Source organism: Phalacrocorax aristotelis, chromosome 7 (genome assembly GCF_949628215.1).
Source record: "Phalacrocorax aristotelis chromosome 7, bGulAri2.1, whole genome shotgun sequence".
Taxonomy (NCBI): Eukaryota; Metazoa; Chordata; class Aves; order Suliformes; family Phalacrocoracidae; genus Phalacrocorax; species Phalacrocorax aristotelis.
The window spans coordinates 7,997,406-8,024,198 of NC_134282.1; the positions used below are offsets into that span (position 1 = coordinate 7,997,406).

A 26,793-nucleotide genomic window follows, 5' to 3' on the forward strand; every position below is an offset into this window, starting at 1 on the left:
CTCTCCTTGAAAGAAAGATTATTTATTGTCATGGTTTTAGCTGGGCTGGAGTTAATTTTCTTCACTGTAGCTGGTTGTTGCATTAATGGTAGGAGTCTGAGGTTTGGCTAGGGAGAGACCCTACCGTTGAGTCATGAGGTTCAGACAGGACCCCCTTGCTTTCTAAACTCCTCCTCTGAGAAGAGTCTAGGTGCGGCTAAGTCCAGTCTTAGTCTCAGACTTGGTCAACGGTTTATTTTCTAAGGGTTGTAGGAGCAACCACTCATCAGAGTATCTGTTGTAACTAATTTGGCAGCTGCCCAGGCTGGTTGCATTCAATGAGAACGACCACGGCTGGGTTAATGAATAGTACAATTTATTAAAGCAACAGGTAACAGGTTCTTTGAATTACCGGTGATAAGATTGCTGGTTACAAGACACATATAAATGCCAAAGATATGAGCACACTGCTAGGCTACAAGCATGCAAAACAAATATGAAGTGACTCTAATATGAAGCAAAGCAACTCTAATACATTAGGGTTTTAAAGTGACTCTATAGAGGTTTCCAGTCTTACCCAAAGGTGTCCCAGTGGGGGGGGAAGAGAGGCTCAGCCCGTCGACTGCTCCCAGAAGTTGGAGTGATACGCGATGGTATCTTCCCTAACACCCTCTTCACACCATTTTTTATCTTTCAGGTGGAGCTTGAGTGACTCTAGTCATACATACCTTTATTATGATTGATGTAAAATTTCCTTGCTTTACTTTTAAAAGTAGACTAGAAATTCAAAGCGCATGCCCAGTGAGGGGTAGTTGCACCTTAGAGGTAGGTAACTTTTGGGATGGAGATCTGTTTTGGTATTATAATGAGCAAAGTTCACCAAAAGAACAGCGTTTTGTCAAAAGTATGATGGACTGTTGGCCCAGGGTAGCAAATATGCAGCGTACCAGCTCCATGGTACCTCGAGGTCCCATTCATCATAGAGCCTGGCCACGATGCCTCCACACTGCTACGCCCTCCAGACAACACCTCTTAGAGTCAGGATGCCAAGTTCTCCTGGCATTGCCAACATCTGTGGTTACTAGGGAACTTCTGTGGAATGGATTCCTCTCATATGAGCTGCGCTTCACCCTGACAGCTTCTTCAATGCTGTACTTTTTCTAAGAACATAAGTTTAATTTCTAAGTCACCTCCAGTGACTATTCCACACTGGTACAGTGCTGTGCTTTGGATTTAGTATGAAAATAATGTTGATAACACACTGATGTTTTGGTTGTTGCTAAGTAGTGCTGGTACTAGTCAAGGACTGCTCTGCCGGGTGCACAAGAAGCTGGGAGGGGGGGGCACGGCCAGGACAGCTGATCCAAACTGGCCAAAGGGATATGCCATACCATATGATGTCACGCCCAGTATGTTAGCTGGGGGGAGCTGGCTAGGGAGAAGCAGTGATTGCAGCTCAGGGGCTAGCTGCGTCAGTTGGCAGGTGGTGAGCGGCTGCATCACTTCTTTGGTTTTTTCCCCCCTCCCCAGGTTTCATATCTCTCTCATTATTTTCCTTTTCTTTATATTATTATTGCTATCATTATTATTATTACTATTAATGATTTATTTTAATTATTAAACTGTTCTTATCTTAACCCATGAGTTTTCTTACTTTTGCTTTTCCAATTCTCTCCCCATCCCACTAAGGGAGTGAGTGAGTGTCTGTGTGGGGCTCAGTTGCTGACGGCGGCTGAAGTACGGCATTTATGCCTCAGGAAACTGAATTAAAGCCTTGCTTTACCCCTGCATGACTCCAGTTTACACTGGTAAAGGGTTGCTGATACAAAACTGGAACAGTATTTGCTGGTGGTGACCCAGGCCCTTGAAGGAAAAGACTTAATTTGAGTATTTTAGACCAAGTGATACAGCTGCTGTGAGACTCCACAATGTGTGCCGGGTTGGGCCTGCCTTGGGATAATTTATGAATACTTTGTGTGGGCAAAGTTATCAGGACGTTTATTGCATTAATATATTTCTTCACCTCAGTGTAAGGATGTCTGGAAAAAGTCAGGAACATAATGGTTCAAGACAGCCACCTTAGGAAGCTCTGAGTGGCTGTCAAGGGAAGGGGCGGGGAAAAGCAAAACCACCAGCTCAAACCCTCTGCATCACAGAGCCATCTTCCGTTTCTCATTTCATTTCTGCCTTGCTTTTTTTTTTTTTTTTCTTATTTACTCTCCATTGTGTCCTATTGTGGGCACTTATTTTCACTTTCAAACTCTTGTCATTGTTCCACGATCTTTTTCCACCTCCTTTATTTTATTCCAGGCTGGACTTCCCAGCGCCCGGCCTGCCAGCAGGGTATTGTTTACAAAGGGATTTCCTTCGGCGACTTTGCTGGCATTTTCACCTCTGCCTAAACTGACCCTACCTGTTGCTTTTCCAGGGTTTCACATTAAATGTTTTTTTTTTTTTTTATTTGGTCAGGTTTTGATCACAGTTTTACAAACACCCTTTGCAGCCCGAGCATTATAGCTTGTTCCCAAGAGCTCTGAGCATATATTTTCCCTGGGGCTGTGGGTTTCCAGAATTGTTTGGCAGCACAGGGCTGGCAGGATGTGGCGGCAGCTGGGGGCTCTGGCTGGATGCAGGGGGGAGAGGGGAAGCGCTGAGGGGGCTCCTGATGCCACATCCAGCTCGTTAATACCCAGCACAGAAAGAGGTGGGAGCTAAGCACTTCAAAGGCACCTGGAACAGCATTTTGAGACTATGTTTACTTATATACTTACACTTGTTTATAGAACTTATCTTTTTTTTCTCATATGTGCCCTGGGCAGACACACAAAAGGTAACGCAAGGGGAGGAGGGTGATGCTGAGAGCTGTGCTGGGGCTGGATGGGCTTTTTGTGTAAGAGCTTTAAACAAGTAAGCTTTAAAACAAATATCTGATACATCCTCTTCCCAAAGGGCTTAGCTTGTCCTGGCACAAATCAAGAAGGCTTTGGGTATTTCCAGCCAGGTGCTCTTGGCTGGGAGGCAGAGGAGCAGTGAGGGGGGAAGTGAGGGTGTGGAAGGATGTGCAAGGGTTTCCTTGTCCAGAGCCCATCTGGAGGACTGGAAATCCCCGTTCCTGCAGGGCAGTTGGCCCTTGCCTGGGTGTGGGAGGCTCTCGCAGGGATGTTTTATTGCCCTGCAGAGGTGAGCGCTGTCCGCTGGCACTCACAGGGCAGAGGGCCTGCTGGCTCTGCAAGGTTTGCAGCAACTCTAGGGGCACCTTAGATGCTCCAGAAGCACTTTACTCCCAAAATGCTTCTGGTGGAGTAGCTTATATTCCCTTTTTCTTTTTTAAAAAAACAAACAAACAACCCATGTGCTGCTGCAGGTTTGGGCTGGCTTTTTTCTTTCTTTTATTTTTGTTTCTTTTTTTATAAGCAGTTCAGCCAGCATCTCAAAGGCAGATCCTGACAAGCCGCATGCGAGGGTGGCATGTGGCATTCTGCCGTCCCGAAGTCGCTGGTAGCGACTTTTCGGTGTTAAACCAAAAAGCAGGTTTGTTTGCCTGGTGTGCAAAATCCCAAACTACACACAGAGTGGAGGTATTTTATATAAGTAATTTTTGTGCAAAGATTGGTGCTAGGTGGTAACCCACAAAGCTAGCACTCCGCACCGAGAAACTACAAGGCATTTATATAGTTAAACGTGTCAATCACATCTAATATTCACATGTCTCAGCTAATAATTGGTTAATTTCTTTCTTGTTTGGATGTAACAGTACAGCTCACTTTTAATTTACCACGCATGGTCATGGATTAAGGGACGTACTAGAGGTGGTGCAGTTCCTGGCCTATGGGTCTGATTTTTAGTATTATAATGAGGATATATCCCCTCCTGGGCACTTTGTTTTAGTTCTCATCTACATCCCAATTGTTCTGCTTGACTATATACTTTATCACCCCGTTCTCAGTGGCTTCTGAGGCAGGATGGTTGCTTTGATCAGTCTCTCAGCTCTCCTCAAGGATATAGTTGTAAAATAAGTGCTTCTCTGTCTCTCAGTTTCTCTCTCTGGCCCTCAACTTCTGCTTTGCCAGGCTCGCACAGTTCATTGTTATGTCTTTAGCGAACAGTTCCAAAAATTCCATTTTCTTAGGGATATCAATGGTGTTGCCGGCCAGCGGAGCAAGGTGGGTGATGCTGGGCACTGGCAGTCCTCGCGCCCTGCCTGCCCACAGGGCTAGCAAAGGGGAAACGCGAGCAGCACAGGCAGCAGCGGCACAGGCAACACTTTCCTACCCCGTGTTTGGTGCCTGGGTTCCCATATGGCACCAGCCGGGAAACTGGTAGCGGTGCCAGCCTGTGTGCCAGTGTGGCTGTGTCGGGGCACAACCTGCCGTCCCCTGGCAGCGTGGACTCGGTCCCTGCTGCCTCCAGTATGTGAGCCGGCAGCCCTTGTGTCTGGGCTGGCAGCTTGGTGTATCCAGGCGCTGTGTGTGCACAGAGGTGAGGTATTTTACTGCGTAAAATCACATATAACTATAGACACCATATACCTAGTATGTATACACACTATATATTTTTATATTTACACGCACGTATATATATAGTGTGTGTGTATATAATCATGTGTGTATATATATGAATACACACACAACTGAGCCAACAATGTGCACTCACAGCCAAAAAGGCCAACCATGTCCTGGGCTGCATCAAAAGCAGCGTGACCAGCAGGTCGAGGGAGGGGATTCTGCCCCTCTGCTCTGCTCTGGTGAGACCCCCCCTGCAGTGCTGCGTCCAGCTCTGGAGCTCCCAACACAAGAAGGACATGGACCTGTTGGAGCGGGTCCAGAAGAGGCCACAAAAATGCTCCGAGGGCTGGAGCACCTCTGCTACAAGGACAGGCTGAGAGTTGGGGCTGTTCAGCCTGGAGAAGAGAAACCTGCAGGGACACCTTATCGCAGCCTTTCAGTACCTGAAGGGGGACTATAGGAAGGATGGGGGTAACATCTTTAGCAAGGGGTCATGGCTTTAAACTAAAGGAGGGTAGACTTAGACTGGATATAAGGAAAACATATTTTACTATGAAGGTGATGAAACACCAGCCCAGGTTGCCTGGAGAGGTTGCGCCCCCTCCCTGGAAACACCCAAGGCCAGGCTGGACGGGGCTCTGAGCAGCCTGATCTAGTTGAAGACGTCCCTGCTCACGGCTGGGGGGTTGGGCTAGATGGGCTCTAAAGGTCCCTTCCAACCCACACCATTCCATGATTCTATGATACCTCTATTCTATTCTACTCTATTCTTCTATTCTATTCTAATATATAATACCTAATATGTCCAGTATATCAGTAGTCTATATATATATTTACGAAGGTATACCATATATACCTGTATCTATACTGAGAAAGCCCGTGTGTGACACCGACACGTACATGTGTATATATAGGTATGTATCTATATAGGATATATCTAGTACATGAGTATACTAGCGTATCTGGAACACATATATAGCATGCATACATACATATCTATATAGTATATACCCAATATACCAGTATATCTAGTACGTGTAGGTACCTGGGGGTGTGTGTATATATAGACGCATAGCGAAGCGGACACAGCATACATCAGCACGTCGCTGCGCGCTGGCTCCGCGGCTGTGCGTGTCTCGGTAAGTCACGGACGTGCGTGGGCGGACCCTGTACCCCACGCAGCCGGGTTTTGGGGGGGACGACGGCAGCAGGGGCGTGGCCGAAGCCGCGGGGCGTGGCCGTGGCCAGGGCCGCCCCGGTGCTTGCCCGCGAGCTCCCGCCGCGCCGTTGCGGGCCGTCTCCCGCCGCGATGTCCCGCCGCGGGCAGGTGCCCGACAGGTGAGCGGGGACTGGGGGACCGGGGGTCTCGGCTGCCCCCCGCGATGCGTCTCCCGCCTCCCGGGGCCCTCCTCAGCGTCCCCGGGACCCCCCCGGGCCTGCCCCCGCCCCGCTAACCCCCGGTAACAGGCCTTCCCCCTCCCCGCATCCTCCCGATGCCCCCCTGCACCTCCGGACCCGCCCGATGATGCCACCCTGCGCCCGCAGCCCTTCCCGCCCTGCCTCCTCGCCCTCCCGCCCCCTCCCCATTCCCCCCCGCCCTCCCAGCCCCTCCCCATCCCCTCAGTATCCTTCCCGCACCGTCCCCATCCCCCAACATCCTCGTGTCTCCTCCATCCCTCGCCTCCCGCCCCCCGGCAGCACACACCCCCACCCCCACTCCCCCCCCGCCGTCCCGTATCCCCCACCTTGCCATACCCCAGCGTTGGCGCAGAGCCAAGGGGTTCCTTCCTACCCCCCCCCACCCCCCCCAAAAAAAAAAGCCACAGCGGTTTTGGGGCACAAGGCCCAGCCTTGCACCTGCAGCGGGGTCTCCCCGACACGCCCCCCTGCCCGCCGCCCGGCCCCGCTCATCATCCTCCGGCAGACAAAAGCTCTGGGAGAGCCGGCCCCGCACCGGCTTCGCACCGCCCCATCCCGCCCCGGGTCCCGCTCCACCGGCCCCGCACCATCCCCGGGCCCCGCTCCCCTCCGGCGCCCCGCACCGCTCCCGCCGCACCCCGGATGCCGCCATCAGAGGCGGCAGCTGGGGCCGTTTATCGTTTCCCTCTGAAGCTCTAACGGCCAGCGGGGTCACCCCGCTTTGGTTTTGCTTCGGCGGGGGCTGGGAAACAACACCGCGGCCGTGCAGCGCTGGCAGGGCAGGGGATGGAGCTGGCAATGCCCGTCCTCCCCATTGTAATTAACTGCGGGCGATAATTTCTTATACTGAGTAGGGCTGTTGGTTTTGTTTGGTTTTTTTTTTTTTTTTCCTCCCCGCTTCTGTCTTCCAGAGCATGTTTTTTTAGCTTAGGAGGAGGGAAATATAACTGGGAGGCGGTATAAGCCTGCTGCAGGCAAACTGTATTTAGCAAGCCAGCACTTGGTGGAAAAGCGGCGCTTGGCTCAGGCGCTGTCTCTGGGGTATATCGAGGCTTTGTCCAAATCTTGCAGATTCTGTGTCATTACATTTTTTTGTTTGCTTGTTTTATACAATTTGGAAGCGCAAACCCCATTGCATAATTTCCCATTCAGCCAGCTGTGGAACCCTTACCCAGTTTCTCCTGCATGTCTAACTGGCCACAGCACTGTCTTCTCTGCGCTTGGCTGACAAACTCTTACAGCTCCAGGTGGTATGGGACCATCCCCATACAGCCACCTACTCTGCTGTGCTTCGCCCAGGACCTGCCTTGCTTGCATCGCTTCACCTAGTGCCTGAAGCCATATGTTGGGGGATTTATTTTCCTGCCTCTACTGTTACCACCTATTCATTTTTTATTTTTTCATTTTATGTTTGAGCTGCCCCAGTGTGGCAATGGCCAAGGCTCCGACCCCCGTGGTGATGCCCACTCACCCTGGTAGCACTCCCCTGCTGCCAGGTGCGCCCCAGGGACCTGGGGCCCAGAGTGGATGGGCTGTGGATGCATGGCAGCGGCTTGGGTTGGTCACAATCGGCCTGCTGAGCAACTGCCGCAGCTTGGCTTCACCATTGCTAGCGTTCCTCGGTGTCACCCGGGCAGCACCGAAATCCCTCACCTACCTCCAAAGAGTGAGGCAATATTTGATTTTTCCCTGCCCGCATGGTATACAGCTGCTGGTCCAGCTGGGCGCTGGCAGGGCAGAGGGGCTGGAATATTTGCTCATGCCACCGAAATGATGGAGAGCTGGATGTCACCTGCTGGTTTATGGTAACTGCGCCCAGGGCAATTCCTTTCCGCAGCAGCAGCTTTTATGGTGGTTATTTGGTGGGGCTGCAAGTAGGATGTTGTAGAGCTCCATGGAAGGGTTTCCAGACCTGATCTTTATCTGTAAATGACAAAACCCCCACATTTCCCCTTTTCAAGAGCACACGGACACTGAAGGTTGGTCTGAATTTGGCACGGGCCACAAAATTGCCACGGGCACAAATGGGAGTCACCTGCCACATCTGAGCCACTGTATTTATATGAGCTTCGAGACTTGCTGAAGAAGACCCTTTGGATTGCTACCAAAGCCAACAGGCGCCTGGCATGCAAATTCTGGGTACTTTGCAAAAGGGGCCAGGGTCAAGGACTAGCGCCGGTGGGAGCCGTGCAGGGGAGCCAGGCATCCGCGGCAGGGCCAGGGCAAGAGCCAGGGCCATGGGTGGTGTTAGGGGAGATTAATTTCTAACCCCCAGCCTCCCATCCTAAGTTACATTATAACCTCTGGTTCCCTGGCCAAAGCCAGGGAGCAATGCCAGCGGGCAGGAAGGTGGGTAAATGCCTGCTTGTGTGTAGGTGTGGCGAAGGACTGGCAGATCTGCTCATGTGTTTCCCGTTTTGCCTTCCAGTGGAGCTGAATCCCTTTCTTCAGATGAACAAGGTACGATAAATGGGTTTGTTATGAGAAGTGCCCATCCTGTGGAATGGAAATGGCAATTTTATAACTGTCATTGTGTCATTGTGTAACTGGCATGGTGTAATGCCTTAGTTTAATGGAAAGGAGTTTTGATTTTTTTATACTGATTTCTAAAGTTCATATTCCTTTGCTATTTATCCCCTTCCTCTGACCTGCATAGTACAAAAACACCAAGAGAAGAGTTAAATCTTTTTCAAGCTGATATCCCTCAACTGTTTTTCTCTTGCAGAGGTGGCAGTCAGCGGTGTGGAGGGAGAGGGCTTGGCCGAGGAGCACCCCGCGGGTGAGCACACGTGTGGCTGAGGGCTTTCCCTATGCGTGGGATGGCATGGCTGGCCGTGCACCCACCATTTCCCTGTGCTGTGATAAAACCCACAGTGTAGGCACTGCTGCAACTCCTCAAGTCACTTGTTTTGCAATATTGGTTTCTCTTCAACTTCTAAGAATAATTTATTAAAGCTCTGTAAGGCGCATCCCCATGAGTCATGTCGCTGGTGGGACATGCCAGCTCCCACCTTCTCCCACCTCACGTGTGTGTCACGGAAAACCATAATTTAGCTGGGTGAACTGGGATGTGCTATGGGTGAAGCTCCAAAATAGTCCCAGGTTGTATAAAACATTAAAATTCAACATCTTGAACATCACACGTACCTTTCAGAAGGGCCTGGGTGATGCCCAAGTCTCCTCTGATGCTGGTATTTGATGCTCCTCCCTGCCTAAGTATTTTTTCTGCCTTGTTATATTATCTAACTTGCTGACCAAGCTGATGCATTTAAACTTCTAGATGTCACCTTTTACTCACCTGTGGCATTGCTTTATTTCATTCTGCCTGTGACTAATGGGGTGTCATTTTGTTAAGGAGAGGACAGTTCCGAAAACAGCTTGAGCAGCAGCTCGGAAGAGGAGTCAGGTGAGCATCACGTTGCGATTTATCTATTTTCTCCCTTTTTAAAATGCATGTTCAGTTTAAACCAGCTGCTTTTCATGGGAATAGTCTCAGGGTTATTGTATGAGACTTTTAGTTCAGTGATTGTATGCTGAAAAGCAGAATGATATTTTGTGAGCCAATGATTTCCTAGCTGCTCTGTTTTGAGCTGAGCAATAACAGAGGAGCAGCAGCTAATGTTGCTTTAGCCTCATAGACACAATACATGCAGAGTTTTTTGCACCACAGTAGTTGTCCAAACACCAAGAGACTATAAATCAGCTTAGAATTTGGCAGCAAAAGTGGCAAAACAGGATGGACAGGAAAAAAATTAAAGGAAGCGTTTGCTGTTGATGAAAAGCCTGTGGGTTTGCGCTTACATGGGTTACACCACCAGCAGTTTATTCTGGTTTCATGCAAGATTGATAGTCTTTAGTTAAGTAATTACAAAGCTTTTTCTCATTAGATGCGGAGTCGTCAGATGGAAGAAGGTCGGGTGAGTGTGCTTTTATTTTGTTCTTTATATCTGCCTTGCAAGGTATGAGGGCAGCATGGTTAAGGGATGCACGAGGGTAATGTCATGTGGTGGCAAGAGAGTGATTTAGTGCTAGCCCAGCCATCGCCTCCCATGTCTTTTGGTACAACTATTTGCTAGAGAGCGCACCCGAGAAAGCAGGGGGTGTGGGGGGTGTGTGTGCATGCACAGTGCACGCTTGCTGCTTCTGTTTGCAAATGGAGCTCAGCACAGAGCTGTGCATGCAGGGAGATGCCAGACAGAGCTGAGACACCCTTCCTCACCCGTGTGCTGCTGGTGGCCCCAGGTCACTGCAAACCCGCTGCAGCTCGGCGACTGAAATAGCATCGCTGCGGGAAGGGAGCCAACGCGCTGGCGGGTGTTTGCCTGATGCTTTCCAGGCTGTTCGCTGCAGCAATACGTTTTCCCACAGCTGCCTTTCCCAGGAGGGTGTTGATGTCCCAGGATGACTTTGGGACAGCCTGGCTGGAGTCCCTGCTTGCCAGGAGGGCTGTTGGTGGGACGGGGAGCAGGAGCGAGCAGCACAGCGCCCGCGCCCCTGCACACTGGCAGCCAGCCTATCCTCACACCTTGTCACAATAGCTCTGCCGCTCAGCTTCTGCAAAATCCACCCTTCGGGCTAAAAGCTTTTGCCTGATGCGTCAGCTCTGCTTGCTTTCTGTTGTGTTAGGCACTAGCGAGGAGGATTCAGGCACTTCTAAATCACTTCAGGAACAAATACACTGCAAATAGTGTGGTTACCTGCTCACTGCGAAGCGCTGTTGCCAGCTTCTGTGCCGGGTGGTTAAACTTTGTACTTGACAGGATGAGACTCATCCTGGGGACGAGTCTGTTTTTAACCCCTGTGAAAATTTCCAGTAGTTTGAGCAAGTTACAAGCTCTTGACCAATGTTGTATCATGATATTCAGCTTCATCCCCACGGTGTGCCGAAGCCTGCACATGTGGGCGTGCAAGTGTGCCTGTAGGAACTTAGTTTTGGGAATATTCTCCCTGGGTATTTTTTAATGTAAGCAAATTAAACTAGTGGGTTGTCCTTGCTGAATATGGGAGCGGAAACCTGCTGGAGGCTGAGGTATTTATTGCAAACTTCTTTTTTGTAGATGAAGAACAAGAGAAGAAGGAATCGCTATGGCACTGCAATGAATCAGGTAGTAACAGGTCTCTTGAGGGTTGGTGTTTTTTATCTAAGTATTACTTTGCTCTTAATGAGCTGGTCTTCCTGTTTTCTCACTAGGAGTGAACTGTCTGCCACCCTGTGAGCACTGCAGAAATGAAAATGTATGTTTATTAAAAAAAAAAACCCAACAACCCAAAAAACCCCAACACTTATTTTGCATGAGATAATCTGCAAATTGTAATTCTGCTCTCTCATCACCTTTTTAAACATGTATTTTTCTTTTATCTATTTCCATAGGACCAGAGGGAGCAAGTGACCCCCAGGAGACTTTCTAGAGAACAACTTGTGTATGGTTTTTTAATATAATGGGCATATGTTTATATTGTTCTCATCAAGATACTTCTGTCTTCAGTTTAAGTGGGGAAAAGATGAATTTGCTGCACAAATACATTTGGAGTTATAACGGATACCCCCAAATCCTTAAAAATAAACAATTTACAGTAGCTACCTGTGCTGCCTGCAGGTTGTGGTCCAAGAAAGCTCTTAGGGCGGCTTCCTGTCTGCCTCGTCTTGCTGCGGTCTTTAACATCAGGCGCATTTTTACATGCTGCTTTTTCAGTCTGGACGCACATGAGGGGTCTTGCCCTGCTTCACAGGAATACCTGTCCTTCCCGTTTGCACTGACCTTGCATTTTTTGTTGGACACCAGCCTTGTGCTTGCTCTCTCTGGCTTGGAAGTTGTCATCAGTGTGTGATGTTGGTGGTGTCCATGTATAATATTGGTCTTGTCAGTGTACAATGTTGGCTCTGACGTCGATGGGAGCTGGGCTGAGCCCTTCGTGTAAAAGCAGCTGCCTCATTTGCAGGAAACATGCAAAACGTTCATTGCAGCTATTTTGCATGCACTGGCTGGGTCCTCCCAGCCAGTTTTTAACACTCCAGTGACGGTTTAAACATAGAGACTGGAGGAAAAAAATTGTTGTGGCTTCTGTGCTGTTCACATAAAGTGCTCTGTGCTTCTTGGGATGGGAGTTTCTCTGTTATTCCTCACAAACCGCATTGTTACGGTATTTACTAGGCAGTGGAAACTAAACTAACTGGGTCACTCTTGCCCATGGCAGGGTGCAGCTGGACGCAGAGGGTACTTACCAGTGCAGCCTCACAGGCTTGATTTTTGAAGTAACGGGCGCTGTCAAAATCACGTATTCCCTCTTATCCTGGAGCAAATATGCCCACCTCGTGGAAAAGCCGTGGATCGTGGGTGGCCCCCTCTTCGACGTGCACTGTGATTCGCCTCTCGCTCTCACCTCCATCCAGTTTCCCCACTCTCTCTGCCTCAGTGGTGAGTGCTGGCTACTGGCCCAGCGGGCGCGGGGTGCTGCCGGCTCCTCGGCACAGGAGGCGCTGAGATGGCCTCGTGTCCCCACAGATCATGGTGCTGGCATGGCCTTCAAGGTTTTGCACATCAAAGACAAGGGTGTAGACATTGAGCCCTCCGCTGACTACTCAGCCTCGCACGTGAAGTGGCTGGTGAGCTCGCTCTCGCCGGTGGGACCAGTCATCCAGAGCCAGGAGCCAGTGCAGTACTACGGCGTTGTCATCCTCTACAAAGTTGTCGACAAGCATCCCTCTTTATCTTTTCGGGTCTACGTGGCTACAAACAATGACTCTGTTATAAAGGTATGGCTCGTGTTGGTGATGTAGGGTGGTGTGATGTAGAAATACTGGCAGGGTGGGTTATGGGGATGCTGTGTTGAGGATGGGGTATGGTGAAGAGATGCTGTTCTCTTGCCCCAATGTTTGCATGCAAAAATAATATATGTGTTAAAAAAAAAAATATATATATAAAAAATAAGACTTTCATACTGAAAAGGTCTGCTAAGTTAGGATTTGATATTTAAGGAATTATACTGGCCCACACAGTCACTCACAAGCTGCTATAGAAAAGAAATACATCAGAAACCTGTTTTCCACCAAAATCCATGGAGCTTAGGGTTTGTATCTGAAAGAGCTTCTTGTCCTCTCGCCCATTCCCCCCTACAATATGTAGGCAAGCACTAGGAGACGACATCAACAAATAACCTTCCTTTTATTCAGGTAGCAAACTCTTCTATCTAATTTTGCCCACGTAGCATAATAGCTGAAGAAGTCTATCTGATGTTTTTTGAGCATGGTGTTTAGTGCACAGCTTTCTGTAAAGTTTGCTGTGTGGAACAGGTCGTGGCCATTTCATAGAGCTGGGGAGAGAAGAGCCCAAGGAGCCCCATGAGCACAGGTTTTAAATGTTAATTCCTTTACTGAGGTGAATAACCTTTACATTGTGTTTTTAAATTTTAGGATATCTCAAAAGCTGTAAAATCTTCAAAGCCGAAAGTCATTAAAATTGACAAGCCCCCTGCATGCCAGAAATTACTACAGAAAGGAAAGAGATACAGATTAGTTTGTGAGCCAGAAGCTGAAATAACTCCAGAGGTAAGTCCTTTACACAACCTTCATTTCGTGCATTGCAGCTGGATTAGAAATGTGGTACAAAATGGCTTTTCTTGCAAAATTAAGGGCATTTTTCACATTCATTTGCCATCGCTGCAGAAAACATTTGCCTCTTACAGCCCTAAAATTTTGGGATGAAATCCTGATGCCAAAGTCAACAGCAAAACTCTGGGGAGATTACAGTTGGGCTCAGATCTGTGCCAACAGCCAAATACACCTCTTTAGTTTATGTTTGGATAAATGTTTATTTTTAACATATTTACATTGTATAGGAAATTGAATTTTTTGATGAATCTCTCCTGAAACTAAAAAATTACATTGAAGTCTATTTGGAGAAACCTGATGACATCACCCTGCGTTTGGTTGAGCTGGAGTCTGATGCAACTGTATGGACAGCAAAACTAAGAGAGTGTGAGTCTTTGGTCTTCCCACGACTAGTTTGTTCCTGTTGAAAAGATGCAGAGGTTGGGATATAATTCAGCCCTTAGATGCACCGAAATTTCTGCTGTTAATTGTGAGGTTTGGAGCTGGAAGTGATAAAACACAAAGCTCTGGGAGGTCATGTAGTGGATGTTGCAGTAACCTGCAGAATCCCTTGTGAGCAAACAGGCAAAGGCATCAGGGCTGTGGGGTGTGCAGGAGGACGCTCCACTTTAGTTTTAGTTCTTAGGAGTAATATGCAATCTCTGGTGCATATTATAGATGGTGTGCTGCAGCACATTGGATAAAAGGGGAAAAATCATCTCATTGTATAAAGTTGTAGCTCAGCAGCCAGAATCCACCCAACAGCTTGGTTTTGTGCCTGAGAACTGTTGGATATAGGGCATACCAATGGGAAATCCTACCTCACCTTTTGTTTCCTCTGAAAACTGTTTACCAGGTGACTGGATACATTATGATGAGAACAAAAATGAGCAGAAGAGAAGCACAGGCGGTAAGTCATTTTGAAGATAAGTCGGGGTTGCTTGTTCTCTGCGTACCTCGCTTGCTGTTGTAGACTGGGTGGTGTGAAAGAAGTAACATCACCTCTCACTTGCTTCTTAGGTGTCAAAAAACGGACAGCCATCAATGTTTCAAAAGAAGATGATGAGCTCTCTAGCAAAAAGCAAAAGATTGGCAATGCTGCAGGTAGACCATTTCTGTGTCGTTTAAGATAACGGATTTGTGGGGTGTTTTTGTATCCCGTGAACTGAACCTGAGCTCACTTTTTTTAAAGACTTCCACGAATGTGAGCATGAAATATAGCAGGAGAAAGTACTGCTTTTGTAGATGCAGGATTTGTACCTACATTTGTATACCTCGGTACGCTTTGCCATTCATTCGGTAAATAAACAGGGAGAAGCAGCTTAGGAAATTTGCTTTATAAGGGTCAGCTAAAATGGTATTGTCTTCTAAGTCTGGGAAATAGTGGCTCCTTTTGAAAGGCGTTTCCACTACATGTCTCGGATTTTGTGTTTGGGATACCTCCTGAGCCATAATAGGCTGATTTTTATTGAAAAAGTTCCCTCCTGTTTATTGTTGACATGTGATGTTCTGATGGTCAGAAATGCCTGGTGTCTGGGAGCTCCCGCCCAGAAACTATGCATTTACTAATAGTTACTTGGAAAAAATACAGAAGCAATAATGTTAGTTCAATAAATAATGGAAAAAAAAATCAGCAAAAGTAGCCATGTAGGTGTTTATGGGTGCATGTAGCCACCAGAGGGAGAGCTTTCATCCAAGCCTCAGTTTTATGTGTGATTGGTGACACCAAGAAGGGAAGCAGCTCAGTCCCTGTAACCCTGCGGGCTGAGACTTCTGAGCTGATGTAATTAAAGGAAAAAGAGACATCTGGAGCAGCTGTAGGTTTCAGAAAAACTGGCATCTGAACTTGCCAGGAGGTAGCAAGTGTTTAACATGGCCTTGATGTTACACGTCTCAAAATCTCTAGGTGCTTGGTGAACTAATGTACAGTTTGTACTGTTATTCTACTAGATGAACAGCTGCTTCTAAATGGAAAAAAAGTCCTTTATGGCAGCCAGCATGCAGTCAGATGTTGTCATCTTCATGAGCCAGGCTTCTTAGTCCTTCAGGTGCTTTTCTCCAGCACTTGGCCCTGACCTTGCTGGGTAGTCTGATTAATAAGATCACCTTCATCGTATGTCCCCAGCCGCGCAGAGAACTAGTAGTGTCATTTAGTGACAAGTTTAATGAGAAAAGCAGTGTTAAATCTGATTTTTGTTCTATATCTTTTCAGATGAAATAGGAAAAAAAAGCTTAACTGATAAACAGCTGATGGTGATTGCAAAGTTGTTTGGGAAAGAGTGGAAAGAAATTGCCATTGAGTGTCTTCAGGTGGAAATGAAAGACATTGAGCAGATTCAGGCAACAGAGGAAGGAGTTAATATGCAAAAATTTCGGGTGTTAAGCAAGTGGAGAGACAGAGAGCAAGGCAATGGAACTGCAGAAGCTTTGTACAGAAGTCTCCATGATAAAGTGTCCTATAACATACTGGAAACCCTAGAAGGTATCTCCTTCCCATTATATTTATTTAATTACATCAGCATGTTTCAGATGTATTTTAAGAATTTTCATCAGAGGTTTGCTGAATACCTAGTAAAAGTTTTACTACGTAGGTCAAAATTGTCTCCCTTCTCATATTAGTAATGACTTTCTTGTGGCATTTTTTATACTTCCCTTCAGAAACTGATATAAAATGAATAATATTTTTGCATTGACTGTGTTGAGAGTACTCCAGCATGACCTAGCTGTCACGGCCAAACCAGTCAATGTTATATACCCAAACCAATTCTTGGTTTTCTCAGAAAGTCCAAAGAAGAGATGTTTGGGTCTTTTATGTATTTTAGGAAGGGTTAATTAACACTTTCCTCTGACGGGTGACTTAGCAGTTCGGTCCTGCAGATATATGTGTATATTTATTTCCTTACTGCCCATGGGTGCTCCCACTGATTTGGTGGGGCTCCTTTATGTTCAGTTCATCCTGCGCATACCAGAGTTGTTCAGTGGGCTGAGAACTCAACCAGCCAAGGGGAATCTTTCTTAAAGATGAAATAGATATATAATTTTTTTTTGAAACAAGCAAAGCTTTGCTCTTTCTTAACTCTCTCTAAAAGCAGCCTGGTTTCCAGGCATGGAGAGCTGCTCGTGCTCCCTCGCTCACCTGACCCTCACAAACCTGTCTGCGCCATAGCCTTGCGCTGTTTCATAGGCTTTTAATATGTTTATTTTTCAACTTGAATATTGCGGTAACTTGTAGAAATCAGATAATCTGTGTGTGTTTGTGCGTGTTCCTCTCCTCAGATTTCTTGGCTCAGTGCTGAGCTGGTGAAGCCGCAGCTAGGAGGAGTGCGGCGGGAGCTTCCCCAGCCAGCCGTTACACTTCTCCGGCCGCTTCCCTGGGATCTTGCTGAGATTTGGGAAGGAAGATGCAAGGCATCATCACTCAGTGGAAAGCTTAGGTAGGATCTTCACAAGGAATGTGAATGAAATTTTGTGCAGATATAAGCTCACGTAAGACTTTACAGAGACTACCACTACTCATGGATCCCAGCACTGCAGCCGGGAGTGCTGGGCATCATGGACAGGGAATCCCAACACTGCCACCCAGCTTTGTCTCATTTGAGCCAGTCCTAAAAGACATGAACACTGGAAGAAATGAGTTTACTTTGTTCAGGTATATGATCGTTACCTAGAAACGTTTTTATTTACATCAGGTAAAGACGGACAAAATTTATGCAGAAACTTTTGTCCCCTGTAAAAAAAAAATTGAACTGCTGAAATCATGAGGTATGTTGTATTTCTCACAGAAGACCAAGATCAGGGAAGAATAACCCTAAACTTGCAGATAAATTCTTTTGCATAATCACTATATGTATACATAATTACTGTGTATACTCATGTACATTCAGTCCTTGTTAAGCTGTTCTGTTTTCTGAAAAGCTGAAGACTAGTTTCGCGGGAATACCACTGTCAACTCCAGGCAGCTTTGAATTTTCTCTGGGAATTTCTTCTTCACTCTTTTCTGTATAGCCTTGTCTAAATTTTTATGATTTTTTTAATGTTCTATACTTTTTTAAACTTTTAGAGACTTTTTGTACTTTTTTTTTTTACTTGATTAACTTGAATACAATTAGGTGCTCAAACAAAAATGGAGGAAGCCAAAATCTCTGCAAAGGCTTTTATTCTGTTGGTAATGCATATACTACAGAGTTGTGAATGATATGAAAATAATGTTATTTGTGGAAAAGAGGGGCAACCCCATATGGGAGATTGTCATGTTTTTAAAGACATGGGATTCTTTTGAGAATGTTCCTCTGTGTATGTTTATGAAAGAAAAAGCATACTTAAAAAAAAGAAAAATCATATGTAAATAGCATAAATGTTTCCTTTTTAATCCTTTTTTTACATTTTAGCTATTGGATGAAATGTTGCAAGGTTGTGTATGTTGTGGGCCATCTTTCCAACCCTTGGTGCTCTACCGCTACATACATCCCAGGGGGTGGCCGAGTAAAAGGGCTGTGCTGGTGCCCAGGACCTTGTGGGCTTTTCTGCCAGTGGGGCTTTTAGGGGAAAAAAGCTTGTGGGAGGCAGGGAGGCTCGTGTGGGGCTCTCCATCCCCAGGCAGAGCTGCCCTTGGCTCTTATCTCTGGGAAAGCAGGGGTAAGTTGCCAGCAGGGGGACCATGAAGATACCCAATGCAAACAAAGCGCTAATAGGACCCTCTGGTGAGAAGCAGAAATCAGTAAATCTAAGCTGGAAATAAGATGGTTGGTTGTAACAGTGAGCATAACTGGATTGCGTGGCCGATGGTCAAAAGAGATAAGGTCTTCAACCCTCAGGATCTTTAAATCAAAATCAAGAACCTTTTAAAAAAAATTATATTGCGTAGTCTTCCTTTTGGCTTTGTCCAGTTCTTGCAGGCAGAAGGAAGTAAAACATTACACTTGCACGAGGTTGCTCTTCCCTCACACGTTGGTCTGAGTGGCGGGTGGTCTGTGGGAGCAGGGACCACGGCTCTGGTTCCGTTAGAAAGCTCTGGGAATGTATAAGATTACATTTTAAGAGCTGGTGTGGTGTGCAGGTGACGTCAACGCGTGGGGAAGAGGGGAGAGGGTGAGGACAGCAACTGTCCCCTCGGCATTTGGAAGAGCAGGGGTCCCACTGGCCCCTCAGCATCAAAGGGAGCTGCTTGGGGGCTCCCCGAAGAGAGGGGAGGGCCGAGCTTGGAGAAACCAAGCAAGGGGAAGAGCGCTAAAGAGCAAGGCCCTGTTGCTGAGGAGCAGCGGAGGCAGCAGGGGAGCTGGCTGGGACATACATGGTCAAAGTCATGGCCAAGGACAGACCCGCCAAAGAGGGACACCTTCGTCTGGGCTGGCTTACCTGCCACAGGGAGGAATGGGGAGGATAATCATCCCAGCATCCCTCCTGGCCTTCAAAGCTATGCATAAATCCTTGCCTCACCAAAACAGACAATTTAGCCATTGATTTCAGAGGGGCCAGGATTGCACCACAGAAACTATGTAACTGGCTGGAAAATCACTGTAAATAAGGATGAAATAGAGTGGGTTGCTTTGAGTGTTCACTCTGAGAAAAAAATCCACAAGAAACACAGCTAATGTAAGTAAAAAGACAGAAAGAGGATTTTAAAATATGATACCAGTGCTGAATGTTACTATGGTATACTATGCCAGCAATATTTAAAGTATTTCAAAAGTATTAATGCTATAGGTCAAGGAAGGAAAAAAACCCACACCACTTTTTAATGCAAACTTTAGTTTTATTAGGCAATAAATAGAATAAATAAGGAATATAATCATAAATAAGTTGATTATTATAAATATGTTTCAATTTCTGAAAATTACAGCTGAATAAATAAGACAAATCACAGTTGAGTGTTTGGTGGTTTGAGAACATTTTGGTACTACGATGTAGCTTATTTTCTAGAAATCCAGAAGTTTACCATGATGGCTTATAAGGCACTGACAACAGCTTGCTAAAACATGATATATAAGAAATTCTGTGAAATTTTATGTGCTTGGTTCCTAGAAAGCCCCCAGCCACCTTGCAGGATATTGACCCTACTATTTTTTCTCCAAAACTTCCTTAAGTCAAATTTATACCCAACGTGCTGGAGGGCTGGGCGCTTACAGCAAGCTCTCTGGAGAGGTCAGGTAGTTCATCATCCTGTTGATGGTGACTGTGCGGATTCGGAAGGCGTGAAGGATGCTGCAGAGCCTCATCCTTTCCTTGAAGGAGGTCAGCCCTGTGCCTGCTGGTGGCTGCGGCACACTCCTGCTGCTGGTCTTCAGGGCCTGGGGAGAGGTAGGGGCATTAAAAACTGGCACCAGAAAGTGGCTGAAACAGGAAGCTCTAAGTTTTTTCACCCCCTGAGAGATAATTGACAAAACTTAGGAGTAAGAATGTCTTCTCATAAATGAAAAATTTCAAGTATTTCATGATATACTTAATAGACTTAGGATGCGCAGCTGTACTTTCCTTGAGACAAAAGCGTCCATTTGTGCGCAAAGGCTCTTTCTGCCCAAGAATAAAGACGCTTATTTAATAATGCCTTGCCTAGCCACCCCTTAGACTAGGCTCATCTGCCCGTGGCTAGGATCTCCAGGCTGTTGGGAGATGCTGTGTCAATACAAAGGCAATTAACTTTTGTTTTTTTAAAGTAGCTTTCGTTAAGCAAACAAACAAGCAAGCTTTTAATATCTATTCCCTGTACTCACTAATAATATTTATCAAAATTCATACTCCTTATTTCATATCCAGTATACCAGGTGTATCATATTTCAGTATTTGGAAGAGAAATAGAGCGATGTCCCTGTATCCTTTTACCCTATTTTTGAGTTCTCTGAGGAACTGGCAGAAAATCCTGTACCCTGTCTCCTTGCAAGAGCAGAGCTGTGTGAAAGAAGGGGGGCCGCTAAGGAGCCATTCCTCTGAGTCCTGATGTGTTGACCATAGACCCAAGGCAAAAACACAAAGTGAGACATGTAATTCATAAGAATCAAGTCCCTTCCAGGAAAAAAGGTAACAGACGACTCTTTAAATTACCAGATTAAAGGAAGGTCACTATTTGACTGACTACAGAATGGAGCACACTGGATCAAAAACTCTGGTTTAAGGCAGAAATACCTACTTTCATCAGTTCATCAATAGCTGCCAGCACCTTTTGATCATTGAAGTTCTTCAGCTCTGCCTTGTAGGCATTCAGATCCTCATAGATGCCCTGCAGGCATTTACTCTGAAAAGTCAGAATTATTAGGAAATGCAGGAATCTTTTGTTAAATGCTTTAAACATACAACAAGCAAAAGAAGGGGTTCTTTCGGGAAACTTGCAATTTACCGTATCAAAAGCAGATCTTTCCAGTGCTGGACAGTTTCCAGTCTGCAAATTGAAGAAGTGAGACATGGTGATTTTGTGGAATTGTGAATTATACAGCTGTTCCATGAAAATACGATGCTGAAACTTGACATATTTTTTTTTACCCCTGGATCCTCAGATGTGCAAGCTTTTATCGTGTTGATTTGATCCTTAGTGATATCTTCAAGATCAACCTCTTCAAGGGTACATTCAAATCCCAGTGTGCCAAGCTCCTGTATTAAAAAGAGAATAAAAAAGGGTCATTGACTCAGCTTCACAGTACTGTTTGTGTATATATATATGTAAATACACACAATTATAAGCGATGCATTACAGCTGTCTGCACTTGGCTGAATCCTAGGAATGAGGCTGTGTGAGGGCAATGGTTAAATATGAAAGCTAGCAAATAGACTGAGACTGAAATGCATGCATGTTTAATGGGAATACACTCAGGCTTTGTACTGATTTGTTCTATATGTTGTTGCAAATTACACTACCTCCATCACTTTAAATTATTTTATCAGACATTGAATCTATTGAGAACTTTATGCCACTAGAGTCTCAAATGTAAAGTGTCTCTTCGAAAGTGAAAAAGAATTAATAAATACCATCTGCAGACTTTTAACAGTGCTCACTGACCCACCGCAGGTGTGGGAACAGTGGCCCTATTTAGTGGTGGGGGATTTTGCGGTTGTCCGAGATGAAGCTTGCAACAATAGCAGGGAATTTTAGAAAAAAAAAAAATCCTCTTGGCACTATTGCCAGGAGGCTTTAGTGTGGTAAGTTGCTATAGCACCAAACCAACGACACCAGCAACAACATGCAAATGTAACGACAAAATCAGAAGCAAATATTTCCTGAGCCAACTCTGCAAGGCCCTTAGAGAAAAAGCATGTTCAAAACTGAGAGCACTCAAATCAGCTGTCAATGCACCACTGGCACCGCTAACGCTGTGTGTGTTTCTGTGGGGCTGCAGTGAATAAGGGCTGAGAAAGACACCTGAGCAAATCCCCATTTGCTGGTCAGGGGAGGCGTGAAAGCAAAGACCAGATACAGACTCTTAAAGGGAGTCTATAGAGACCTTCCGCCTGCCTGGGTGCCCTCACCCACCCATCACCACCCTCCTGGGTGCCATCCTCTCCTGTCTGGGTACCATCACCCACCCATCCTCTCCTGTCTGGGTACCCTCGCCCACCCATCACCACCCTCCTGGGTACCCTCACCCAGCCATCACCACCCTCCTGGGTGCCATCCTCTCCTGTCTGGGTACCGTCACCCACCCATCCTCTCCTGGGTACCCTCACCCACCCATCGCCACCCTCCTGGGTGCCATCTCCTCCTGTCTGGGTACCCTCACCCACCCATCCGCTCCTGCTTGGGTACCCTCACCCACCCACCGCTGCCCTCCTGGGTGCCACCCCTTCCTGCCCAGGTCCCCTCCCCGACCCCCGCATACCTTCAGCCGGTGGAGGGAGGCGTTGGCGGCCTCCAGCAGCTCCCGGGAGCGGCTCAGCCTCTCGGCCAGGCCGTGCTGGGGGGACGTCGGCAGCGCCCGGGCGGGGGGCAGCAGGGCCAGCGCCAGGCAGAGCGCGGGCAGCAGCACCCGGGGCCCTGCCCGCTGCCTGCAGCGCCGGAGCGCGGCGCTACGCGGCGCTGCCCGCCCGCCGCTGCCCGCCCCGCCGGTGCCGCTGCCCGCCCCGCCGGTGCCGCTGCCCGCCCCGCCGCGCTGCTCCATGCTGCTGCCGGAGGAGCCGTACCGGTGCTGGCGGAGCCGCGCCGGCTCTTATAGAGCGGCGGGAGCGGGAGTTCCCCCTCTTCTCCTTTCCGTCCCAGCAGCGGCTCGGTGAGCGCCGGCGGGCGCGGGGCCGGGCCGGGGGCAGCCATCACTCATCCCGAGAGCGGCGGGGCCGGGAATCCCGGCACGGCGGGGCGGGGGCGGCGGGGGCTCGGCCTCCCGGGGTCGCTGCTGGCGCCTGAGCCGGGCCGAGGATGCTGCGGGGCAGCTCTGGGCACTCGTGGAGGCTGGAAGTCCTTCGTTCAGGGCTGTTCCCTTTGCACGCAGCGTGCAGCGGGCTTATAGAAAAATAAGAATTACTTCAAGGCTGCGTATGACACATAGAAAAGCTTTTCCATCTTCATTCTTCATTACGAAGAACTACAATGATGAGATGTCATTAATGAGCAGTCATGAAAACCTGCTTGGAAGCTTGCTTTTTGCTGATACGCTTGGTATAATCGCCAGCTATTCCAATATTAGTTCATATTGCAAGTGGCCATTCTTAGCCTGGGCAAAAGGCTGTAGAAAACTTTTCTAGCTGTCGGGTCTGCCTTGAAGTCAGCGGGATTTTCGCTATTGGTTTGGGAGGGAGCAGGATGAATCAACTGTTTTATATTGCATTTTCAGATTCTCTTTATTTTAATTGACATCTTGTTTCCCATAAGAAGGTTCTGGTGTGTCTAGAGACTTACTTTGCTAGAATATCAGCACTGCATAATTTTCCAATTTCAGTGTGTGTTTTCCATTGCTGCAGTAGTCATTAGCCTGTGGGCTGTGGTTTTAATCTTGTGTAGGAGACTTTTTTTTTCCCTGACACAGAAGTGAAAGAGACCTTTGGCATATGCTTGCATTCATGTTCTTGAAAAGGCATCAGTTTGGCTTTCCAGGTTTCTTTGCCCAACGCTCAGTCACAGCATTACCCTTGGCAGCAGGGCAATAGGTTTCTCTTCAGGTGGGCACTGACACACAATTTGGACAGTACCTTCCTGTTCATGGCATTCCTGTGCTGTGCTTAGGCATGTACTGGCATATTAGTTAGACTCTTGGTCTGAAAGGGGGGATATTTATCTGAGATACCTTCAGGGGTCTCTGAAGGCAGCTGCTGTTGAATGGGCATTGTGCACAGAACAGTTATCCCAGGGGAAGCTGTGTGTGGAGGTGCCTCTTCTCAGTGGTCTCATGGGCCAGGAAAGAGGACTTTCCTTCCTCTTGCTGAGTCCCAGCTCCTAGAGGGATTTCTTTGTGACCCAAGGGGGGGTGTGTGTGTGTGTGTGTGAACTGGGGCTAGAAGGTGTCCAATACGTTCTGCTGAAAGCTGGCTGGGGTGGTAAAAGCATCTCCCCAGATGACTTCACCTGCAAAGAGCCCCCCGGCAGCTCCCAGCCGAGGGGGACTGAAAAATGCAGGCTACACAAGTAGGACAGCCACGCAAGTAGGACACTTCAGATTCCCTTTTACGCAAAAGCTTGAGCTGTAGTTTGCTTTCTTCATGTAATCTCTCATGATATATGGTTCACAAATAATTTGCAAGGAATGTCCCGTTGTTGCACAGGTGTTTCCAAAGCAGAAATACTTTCTTGGTCGGTGCTCCCTCAGCCCAATAGTTAGGTAATGTATTACTGAAACACGAGATGGGTTTAGTTTGCTGATAAAAATTGAATATATCCTAATACTGGTGAGTGAATTTTTTCCTGGATAGAAGAAGAAATAATTGAATGTCGCTACATTTGCTGTTTTACAAATAGGAAGGTTTCTCCTCGATTATCTATAAAGAGCCATGCCTGAATGATACCATTGTCGCCACTCATTTATTTTCCTGATAGCATCTGAAAATTAAGTCCTTGCCATGGCGGGCTGCTGGAGATCCTTGTACACCTGTTGCAGGATCAGAGGTGATAAATCCAGAGACCCACCAAAGCTCTAGTGCTTGTAATCACACTCTGCAGACCCAAATCCCCCCGGCGCAGCAATCCCACAGGTATTGTGGTGACAGTCCCCAGGCAGATGCTGAACACGATGTTAACATGGTGGCTGTGCTAGTTCGGATAGGTGGTGAGTTGAGCCTGGCCAGTTTCTGCTCCTTTTGCCCAATTTGTACCATATCTGTATTCTCTGCCTGACTGCAGCTGCATTTTGGTCCCAGACTGAATGCAAGTGCACTTTTTACTGAGATTTGTCTCAACGATATTAACTGCTGGGTCCTAGCAATAAGGTAATAAAGTCTTAATGATATGTTTATTTTGGGCAGATGTTATGTCTGTTTTTCATTCCTAGCCTCATCCATCTGTCTGCCTCCATCATCTCAAAGGATCCTGTATTTGACCAGCCTTGAGTCTGAATGAAGCATCTCAATAATTACTGTGCATGATCTGCTCTTTGAGCATCTCTGTGTCTGCCTCCTTTGATCAGGGCAAGCATGGGCTCATGGCCAGCCTGGAGGAAGGGGAAGCAACAAACCTCAGCATCAAGGCTGGTGCTGCGGTCCCCAGGCTGGTCTGGTCGCAGGCTGTAATGGTCTTTCTCCCTTAGCTGCAAAATGGGAATAACTGTAGATCTATGGGCTGGGTTTTGATGTTCCTTAGTGATTACGTACAGCCTAACATTTAACATTAATATTATTTTGGGGAGTTAGACAAAAATACTTTCTATGTCAGCACCATCCAAAAGTGAAAAGCAAGTTCTTTTGAAATGGAGAAATCCATGTCCTTTTTATTGCATATTGTGTCTTGATCTGAGGTACCCATCTCATCAGTCAAATGAAGGATGATGAAGGGGGAGCGATGCATTTCTTATTAAAGCAACAAAGATAGGGATATATCACGTACGCATTTAGAGATACAGTGCAGTAATTGCATACCATAGCCTACTAAAACTGTTAGAAGACGTGTGATTTTACATGAGGAAATGTAATTCCACTGGCTTTATTTCAACCATAAATTGCTCTTGCTGAAATTAACCTCCAGAGAAAAATAAGAACCATTCTGGGTCTAGCTATAAAACTGTAACATTGTTGTAGTCAAAACTGGATGAAACTATGTTCTTGCCTACGCTGCACTCAACCAAAACATTACTTAAAAATCCTATTTGAAAAAGAAAGGAAAAAACAATAATAATAAAGAAACCCAATTAGAAAAAAACAAAACCCCCAAACCCCTCAGTTCAGTTCAGTTTTGAGGACCGTATAGGCGAGTGATGAGAAATAGGATCTTCTCCAGCCACACTGTTCTAAAAAACTGGGAGGTTCCTGGAAATGTGTGCTGACACGAGGCACTGTGGTGCCTTTTAACCTTTTGTTTCAGTCTTGGCTTGCCTCTCTCCCCTCTTATGATTAGCGATGTAATTTTTGTCTTCAGGGTTGCTCTCAAAGTCCAAGCTAAATGAAGACCAACTCACTTTCAGAGTAAGCTACGTACGAAGAGCCATGAACATCACAAACCATCCTCTCCGTCGTCAGCTGTGTGCTGCAGTGAAATGAGTGGTGAGGTGTATTTCGTAACCAGGTCTCCATTTTTGTGGTGTTACTTCTGTAACCTGGCAAATTACATGACTTTTCTTCATTAGCAGGCCAGCTCCCAAGCCCTTCGTGAAGGTCATGTAGCAACTTGTAACATATCTTCAATGGGAAGAGATGTGTTATTTGTAGGAGAGTCCTGTTCCCCGTAATTATAAGGATATATAATTATGCAATAGTTATATAGATAAAAAATCAAAGCAGCAGTATGATTCTATCACAGCTAGGCTGACAGTTAATTGTAGATAGTTGCTACATAAAGAGAACAGCAAAATGTTGTGTGGAATAAGATTTCTGGATGCGTCAGTAAATAAAATTAATTTTTATACCATTTGCCACTCTCAGAACATATGGAGGATTGATCATGGATCATTTATTTGCTCCTGGATAATTTTTTTGGAAGATCCAGGGTCAGATACCTCACCAAAATGGCCTCACTGACAGAAGCATTGCTTCTGATTTATGTTGGGAACCAACAGCTCCATAAAATGGGAAAGCAGAGACTTGAAACTCGCCTGGTGGTTTTTTGACTGTTGGTGCTTATTCACTGAGGAATCCCCTGAAATACATAATCCTAAGCATGCACTGAATTGTCATTGATTCAAAAGCTAAGTCACATAATTAAATGCTATTTCTGAGGCAAAGTGGCTTTCCTGAACCCGCAGT

The 26,793-nt window shown here is 46.7% G+C and overlaps 2 protein-coding genes across 2 annotated transcripts; one reads left to right on the forward strand and one right to left on the reverse strand.

Moving 5' to 3' along the window:
* The first annotated feature begins 5,711 nt into the window (after window positions 1–5,711).
* Window positions 5,712–18,334, forward strand: LOC142059679 (uncharacterized). The gene is made up of 16 exons (XM_075098584.1): window positions 5,712–5,822; window positions 8,332–8,363; window positions 8,629–8,682; window positions 9,259–9,309; window positions 9,791–9,820; window positions 10,961–11,008; window positions 11,095–11,138; window positions 11,275–11,324; window positions 12,099–12,319; window positions 12,407–12,657; window positions 13,315–13,449; window positions 13,740–13,878; window positions 14,348–14,401; window positions 14,512–14,595; window positions 15,704–15,973; window positions 16,768–18,334. The coding sequence occupies exons 1-16, from the start codon at window positions 5,794–5,796 to the stop codon at window positions 16,785–16,787; spliced, it is 1,512 nt and encodes a 503-aa protein (XP_074954685.1). The 5' UTR covers window positions 5,712–5,793; the 3' UTR covers window positions 16,788–18,334.
* A 1,276-nt stretch (window positions 18,335–19,610) lies between these two features.
* Window positions 19,611–22,723, reverse strand: IL12A (interleukin 12A). The gene is made up of 6 exons (XM_075098363.1): window positions 22,597–22,723; window positions 22,296–22,492; window positions 20,965–21,072; window positions 20,822–20,863; window positions 20,615–20,719; window positions 19,611–19,778 (listed from the first exon to the last, which is right to left on the reverse strand). Exons 1-6 carry the CDS (start codon window positions 22,721–22,723, stop codon window positions 19,611–19,613), a joined length of 747 nt encoding a protein of 248 aa, XP_074954464.1.
* Window positions 22,724–26,793: the final 4,070 nt, after the last annotated feature.

What these genes read in the sequence shown, in the direction of transcription:
- LOC142059679 (XM_075098584.1), top strand. Translation starts at nt 5,794, where the DNA reads ATGTCCCGCCGCGGGCAGGTGCCCGACAG. An exon ending in GACAGCAAAACTAAGAGAGT is followed by an intron (nt 13,879 to 14,347) that starts GTGAGTCTTTGG and finishes ACTGTTTACCAG; the next exon opens with GTGACTGGATACATTATGAT. An exon ending in AAAGATTGGCAATGCTGCAG is followed by an intron (nt 14,596 to 15,703) that starts GTAGACCATTTC and finishes ATATCTTTTCAG; the next exon opens with ATGAAATAGGAAAAAAAAGC.
- IL12A (XM_075098363.1), bottom strand. Translation starts at nt 22,723, where the DNA reads ATGGCTGCCCCCGGCCCGGCCCCGCGCCCGCCGGCGCTCACCGAGCCG. An exon ending in GCGCGGCTCCGCCAGCACCG is followed by an intron (nt 22,493 to 22,596) that starts GTACGGCTCCTC and finishes GCGGGCGGGCAG; the next exon opens with CGCCGCGTAGCGCCGCGCTC. An exon ending in GCACATCTGAGGATCCAGGG is followed by an intron (nt 20,864 to 20,964) that starts GTAAAAAAAAAT and finishes TTCAATTTGCAG; the next exon opens with ACTGGAAACTGTCCAGCACT.